The sequence below is a fragment of the Engraulis encrasicolus genome, chromosome 9 (genome assembly GCF_034702125.1).
Source record: "Engraulis encrasicolus isolate BLACKSEA-1 chromosome 9, IST_EnEncr_1.0, whole genome shotgun sequence".
Classification (NCBI taxonomy): domain Eukaryota; kingdom Metazoa; phylum Chordata; class Actinopteri; order Clupeiformes; family Engraulidae; genus Engraulis; species Engraulis encrasicolus.
Genome location: NC_085865.1, coordinates 50458478 through 50465977, shown reverse-complemented (window position 1 = coordinate 50465977; position 7500 = coordinate 50458478). Strand labels below are relative to the sequence as shown.

At 47.2% G+C, this 7500-nt stretch overlaps 1 protein-coding gene across 2 annotated transcripts in view; it reads right to left on the bottom strand.

The window, feature by feature from the left end:
* Positions 1-7500, bottom strand: part of ncam1b (neural cell adhesion molecule 1b) — a 253942-nt gene that overhangs the window by 36461 nt on the left and 209981 nt on the right. For both annotated transcript variants that reach the window (XM_063207333.1, XM_063207334.1), the window contains one exon: positions 712-836. In XM_063207333.1, coding sequence (XP_063063403.1) covers positions 712-836 — 125 coding nt within the window. The remainder of the gene's footprint in view (positions 1-711; positions 837-7500) is intronic.

Here is a 7500-nt window from a genome sequence, read left to right as displayed (position 1 = left end):
TGGCCCCAATAAATAAATGCCTCATTAGAGTTCAGTGCCACTGCAATATCAGATGCTGCCAGAGTAAAAAACGAAATAAAAAATAAACAAATATAAAAGGCTGCTTTAAATGTAGACCTGTCAAAAATGAAGGCTGTGGGCTTTCTGCAGCCAAAGCAAATATAAAAAGGTGGCCAGGCACTATGTAGGGAATTAGGGCCCATTTTTACCACTTCAATCAGGGTCTGGGTCAGGCTGAATTAGTTTGGTAGTGTGTGTGTGTGTGTGTGTGTGTGTGTGTGTGTGTGTGTGTGTGTGTGTGTGTGTGTGTGTGTGTGTGTGTGTGTGTGTGTGTGTGTGTGTCTTAAACTCACCGCTTTATACCTGACCAGGTTGTGTGTGTGTGTGTCTGTGTCTGTGTGTGTGTGTGTGTGCGTGTGCGTGCGCGCACGTCTTAAACTCACTGTTTTATACCTGACCAGGTAGTGTGTGTGTGTGTGTGTGTTGTGTGTGTGTGTGTGTGTTAAACTCACCGCTTTATACCTGACCAGGTAGTGTGTGTGTGTGTGTGTGTGTGTGTGTGTGTGTGTGTGTGTGTGTGTGTGTGTGTGTGTGTGTGTGTGTGTGTGTGTGTTAAACTCACCGCTTTATACCTGACCAGGTAGTGTGTGTGTGGTGTGTGTGTGTGTGTGTGTGTGAGTGTGTGTGTGTGTGTGTGTGTGTTAAACTCACCGCTTTATACCTGACCAGGTAGTGTGTGATGGGTGAGCCGCCGTCGTCCTGTTTGATCCAGTTGACCTTGTAGGAGTTGCCCTGAGGCTGAAGAGCTCCCTTCAGCTTAGGAGCACTGGGCTCTCCTAAACACACACACACACACACACACACACACACACACACACACACACACACACACACACACACACACACACACACACACACACACACACACACACACAGAGAAACACACACGACAAACAAATGAGTTGAGGTATAGGCATACGCCAAGCAGCATAGTAGAAAATGGAAAGAATATCCTCTTCCACTTCATTCAATGGTGGAGGATGATAGCCCTCCTTCTCAAATGCAAGGATGTAACTGATGACATCACTTCCTCTCACGACAAAGGGTGAAACGTCACACCACTTCCTGTCCCAGTGAAGGAAGCAGCATGGCATCCCTTTCAGTCTGAGAATGTGCTGGTGTGTGAATGTGGGAATGTGTATGTGTGTATGTGTATGTGTATTAAAAAGCACTTTGAGTGCATAGAAGACTTCATAGCTGTGATATTTTGTTATACGTATATTGAATTGAAATGCGAAGAAGCGTGTTTGGGCAAGGTCGCTGGCCATGGTGCTGATGTTCTGAGGGCTTGAGAGTGTGGCTACGGATTTAAACGATTCTCAGGCTCGGGAGTATGGGACTCCAACTGTGAGCACGGACAGTACCTACACCCGCAGATATGCACGAGATCTGAGCACACACCACCCGGTGATGTTGGGAGAGCAAGCAGAACCGGGGGAGGAGCGAGGGAGAGGAACTTCGGACGAATCGATCAGGATGACGGAGAGAAGGGGTAGTGGTGGGTGCGAGCGAGAAAGCGAAGAGAGTGCAGGACTGTAGGTGGTTAATTTAGACATGTCAAATATCATTAGACTTCTCCCGAACTTCCGTTTTGAACAAAACGTGCATTAAATATCGTCAGCTAATTCACTATCAACACAGAGAGACATCACAGAGACCTGTGTGTGTGTGCTCGTGACGTGTTTATATTTGTGCAAGCCAGGTCCGCATCTCTGTGATGGAGCTTCTCAGAGTGTATGTGGGCGACATGAAAGCAAGTGCAGGTGTGCGTGTGCGTGTGCGTGTGTGTGCACGCGCGCAAGTGTGTGTGTGTGTGTGCATGGGCAGCTGTGTGTGTGATGACGTGGAGCTTGTCGGTGATGAGAGTGTGTGGGGGACATGAAAGTGAGTGGTTGCAGGCAGGTGTGTGTGTGTGTGTGTGTGTGTGTGTGTGTGTGTGTGTGTGTGTGTGTGTGTGTGTGTGTGTGTGTGTGTGTGTGTGTGTGTGTGTGTGTGTGTGTGTGTGTGTGTTGGGGAGGTGAGTGTGTGGGGGACATGAAAGTGAGTGGTTGCAGGCAGGTGTGTGTGTGTGTGTGTGTGTGTGTGTGTGTGTGTGTGTGTGTGTGTGTGTGTGTGTGTGTGTGTGTGTGTGTGTGTGTGTGTGTGTGTGTGTGTGTGTCTGTGCGTGAGTGTGTCGGTGAGGTGAGTGTGTGTGGGGGGGACTTGAAAGTGAGTGGTCCCTCTGAAGTGATTTTGTATCTCTGTGGGCGGGCTGTCCCATAACATGAGAGAAGAGATGGAGAGAAGAGAAGAGAGGAGAGAAGAGGAGCAGAGAGGAGAGAAGAGGAGAGAAGAGAAGAGAGGAGAGGAGAGGGCAGGGGAAGAGAGGAGAGAAGAGAGAAGAGGAAAGAGGGGAGGGGAGGGGAGGAAAGGAGAGGGGAGGAGAGGAGAGAGGAAAGAAGAGGAGAAGAGAGGAGAGAAGAGAAGAGGAGAGAAGAGAGGAGAGGAGAAAGGGGAGGAGATGGGAGGAGAGGAGAGAGGAGAGAAGAGGAAAAGAGAGGAGAGGACAGGAGAGGAGAGAAGAGAGAGAGGATAGAAGAGAAGAGAGGAGAGATGGAGAGATGCGAAGAGAGGGGAGAAGAGGAGAGTGGAGAGAGGAGAGGAGAGCAGAGAGGAGGGAGAGGGGAAAGGGGAGAGGAAAGAGTGTGAATAAGAGAGGAGAGGAGGGAATACAGGTGGAGAGGAATGGAGAGAGGAGAGCAGAGGAGGAGAGTGGAGAGCGAGGAGAGGAAAGGAGAGGAGATAAGAGGAGGAGAAGAGGACATGGAGAGGGAAGCAGAGGAGAGGAGAGAAGAGGGGAGGAGAGGAGGGGGAGAGGAGATAAGAGGAGGGGAAGAGGAGATGGAGAAGAGATCATAGTAGAGGACAGAATACAGGTGGAGAGGAGAGGAGTAGAGTGGAGCTGAAGACAGGAGAGGAAAAGAGAGAATACAGGTGGAGAGGGATGGAGAGAGGAAAGCAGAAAAGAGGAGAGGAGAGGAGAGCAGAGGAAAGTGGAAGAAAAGAGAGAAAAGGAGATGAGATGAGGGGAGATGAGAGGAGAGGAGAGGAGAGTATGAGTGGATACAGCTTGATGACGATGATGCACCTGAGACCCATCACACACACACACACACACAAAGACACACACACAAAGACACACACACACACACACACACACACACACACACACACACACACACACACAAAACACACAAACAAAACACACACACACACTAGACTACACAGCACAGCACAACACAGTGTGTGTGTGTGTGTGTGTGTGTGTGTGTGTGTGTGTGTGTGTGTGTGTGTGTGTGTGTGTGTGTGTGTGTGTGTGTGTGTGTGTGTGTGTGTGTGTGTTGTGGGAGAGGCCTGACTGTACAGTAAACAGGGTCTACCACTGAGCTGGCGTCTGTCTGCCAGAATACAGGCTGAGGCTGCCAACTCATAAGGGCTGACTGAAGAGAGGACTCACAGAACTGGCTGCTCATCTTCAAAACAACATAATCAACCGTGTGTGCGTGCGTGCGTGTGTGTGTGTGTGTGTGTGTGTGTGTGTGTGTGTGTGTGTGTGTGTGTGTGTGTGTCCGTGACTGTGTGTATCAATGCTTTTGCTTGTTTCTGAGTGCGTGTGTGTCTGTGTGCGTGTGTTTAACGATGTCCTCTTGTGTGTGTGTATGCGTGTCTGTGCGTGTCTGTGTGTGTGTGTGTGTGTGTGTGTGTGTGTGTTGTCTTAACCCAAAAAAAAAAAAAAGAATTAGAGGAGCCATGTGTAGAATGTGGTGTCTGTACAGAGTCTTCAGATCAGGTGGAGATGATGATGATTGTGTGCACCATCAGATGAAATTGTATTATGTGTGAGAACAAGGTGAGTGTGCAGATGGTGAGGAGCCCCAACACACGGGAGTGAGTGTGTGTGTGTGTGTGTGTGTGTGTGTGTGTGTGTGTGTGTGTGTGTGTGTGTGTGTGTGTGTGTGTGTGTGTGTGTGTGTGTGTGTGTGTGTGTGTGCTCGTAAGCGTGAGAGATGATATGTGTGAGTCTGTGCAATGGAAGTGTGTGTGAGTGTTCGCAATGGATTGTGTGTGTGTGTGTGTGTGTGTGTGTGTGTGTGTGTGTGTGTGTGTGTGTGTGTGTGTGTGTGTGTGTGTGTGTGTGTGTGTGCGCAATGGATTGTGTGTGTGTGTGTGTGTCTGTGTGTGTGTGTGTGTGTGTGTGTGTGTGTGTGTGTGTGTGTGTGTGTGTGTGTGTGTGTGTGTGTGTGTGTGTGTGTGTGTGTGTGTGTGAGAGAGAAGTGGAGGTGCGTGAGTGTGTGCGACGGCGGCACGTGTGGGTTTCTTTTACCTTCAGCTGCAGTTGATGGAGAGACACCAGCGTCATAGTCACATGCGAGTCACATGACGTGAGTCATAGGACATGCACACACGTGATTGGTGGAAAGGAAAACAGAGGAGGTGACATGGAAAAGACAAAAAAAGACAAAAACAACGCAATAGACTTCAGACAAAAACGTAAACGTAAACATAAACAAACAAACGAAAAACAGACGCCAAGAAAAATAAAAAGGAATCAAAACAGAAATCATTCGACACAACGAGCCACTGATGATAACATGGTTCTGTCATAGAACAATTGCTATCTGGGCCAGAACCACACAGAACATTACGTAGACAACAGAACACAACAGAACTGAACTGAGGCTTCTGGGAAAAGACAGAGAAGGTTAACAAAGACTTGCTACATACAGTAGAGACCCAGCACTCTGTGGCCAGTTAGCATGATGATCGACAGCCTAAATCAACAAGTGAGATTTAGTTTGGAAACGACCTAAGCTTATTCCTTTATTGCAGTTTTTCTCAAAGGGGGTTGGGCTGTGGTAGGCCCTCCGCACATTGGCTCCAACAGCACTGTGGAGCACTTTCGCTTCCAACACAATTCTGACCCCCAAACCCAATTTCACACGAGCATAGCATTGATAGTCAACGGGCGGCTCCGACAAGATAGAACTCGTTTCTAATCGCTACCCGACATCTGTGAATGTCCGTGGACATCCGCTCCAGTGTGCGGGGTTCTATTGAAAACAATGGAATCAAACTTTTGCGGAGAAGTGCTCTGCACTTTGTCGGAGCCGATGTGCGGAGGCCCTTAGGCAGCCCTCGGGAGGGCGTTGAGATGGAGACAGCTGAGGGTGACCTGTGCTATGTCAGCTATGATTTTGATCTCAATTGTAAGTTGCTTTGGTTAATAAAAGCGTCTGCCAAATGCATTATAATGTAATGCTTAGTTGCCACCATTCCTGGGTAATTTCAATTCATTGGGCTTAGGGGGATAGCCCCTTGAGATAAGATTTTGTTTTGGAGGGGGTCCATTGAGGGGCATTAGTCTATTTTTTTTATATCAAGAGGGCTGTTGGCAGGCTTATGGTGAGGTTGGGGGGGGTCATGATCATTTCGTTCAAATAAAGCTTGAGAATCACTGGTCTAAATTAGCAAGTGAGATTTAGTTTGAGTTGGAGCCATCTAAGCTAATATTCATTTACTGTTTTATGACTGCTCATTGCCCGAAGAATATCCCACTGGTGGATTGAAGCGCTGCCGTTTGTTAAATAAAGTACGTGTTTTTTTGGAGCTTATGTCAAAAAAAATTCTCTTCGACTGCTCATGACCATTTATTTGGGAACAAATGTTTAGCCAAACGTAAATACCTTCACTGAAAGCAAGACTAACAGTTATTGCATTTTAATCCCTTTTGCTGGAGCGTGCCTATGTAGTTATCAAGATTTTTCATGCTGTTCTGAACTTTCTTTAAAATGCATGTAATCATGAATTAAACTCTGAGAAATAGCAACATCACTGTGCATCTCACTGCACTACTACATAAAAAATAAATGGTTGAGTTCATTGAGCCTTTTATTTTATTCATAGTTCACTTTAAATCACAAAACTCGCAGATGTCAACAACATCGCAACATGGCAGGTGTTGTACAATCATGCACTCAAGCACAAGGTTACAAGGCAACCACATGGCCAATTTGGCAGATAATTAATGGGATATTTTGGAGAGAATTTTTTTAAATTTCTTTTGGTTATGCAGCTTCCCCATACTAATGACCAGGGCTTTAAATTAACTCTTTTAATCACCAGCCAAAATGGCGAGTAGATGCTAGTCCTACTAGCCAAAAGCACACTCACTAATAAGTCAAAGTGGGTAGTAAGTTGGTCTTTTCTACCAGCCATGATGAAATTTCACCAGCATTTGGCCGGTCGGCTGGTGTTCCTCGTAATTTAGAGCCCTTCTTAAGACTATTTGTCTTGGCAACCCAATGCTCATACAATTTATACAGCCAAATCACAGCACTATGAAGATTCTGGCAAAATTTCCAGGCCTGTTCCACTTAGTTTGGTGTCTCTTATTATGTAGAAAGTCTTGGATTGGAGGTTACAGAAAACAATCGAACACAACAGAACATGAAAAACAGAAAAAGGAGGGAGGGGACGAGGGAGGAACACGGGGAGAGAACGAGGAGAGGAAGAACATAGGGAGAGAGAGAGGAGAGGAGGTGAAGGATACGAAAGAGAGAGAGAGAGAGAGAGAGAGAGAGAGAGAGAGAGAGAGAGAGAGAGAGAGAGAGAGAGAGAGACTCCTCTGATCAACCTCCTGGAACCCACAGAGCTTTTACTTCCAGGTCAGAGGTCAAACAATGAGGTCATCTCTACAGTCCCACGCTCAACACAAGGGCCTTTGTTGTCTGTGGTGTGTGTGTGTGTGTGTGTGTGTGTGTGTGTGTGAAGAGAGATGGCAGCATTTCAGTGTTTCTCTCTATGCCAATTGCCTCTAATAGCTTAAACTCGCTGACACACACACACACACACACACACACACACACACACACACACACACACACACACACACACACACACACACACACACACACACACACACACACACACACACACACACACACACACACACACACACACACACAACCTGATGCCCTGCCAACAAGCACTTAGGACTGAAACAGTTTAGTCGTCGCTCCTCTTAAAGTCAGTGCTCCTGACATCCTCTTATAAATACAATCTGATCTCCGAACTCGACACGCACAGTGAAGTCCTTAGCTAACGCAGCCACGTTCACACACACACACACACACACACACACACACACACACACACACACACACACACACACACACACACACACACACACACACACACACAAACTCTTTTTAGGAGACTCAGAGAGAAGTTTGAAGTGTACGGACACGCGCACGCTCGCCCATCCACACGGACATACGCAGAAACACACACTAACACACACACACACACACACACACACACACACACACACACACACACACACACACACACACACACACACACACACACACACAGCTAATTTTAGGACGTTCAGATAGACTT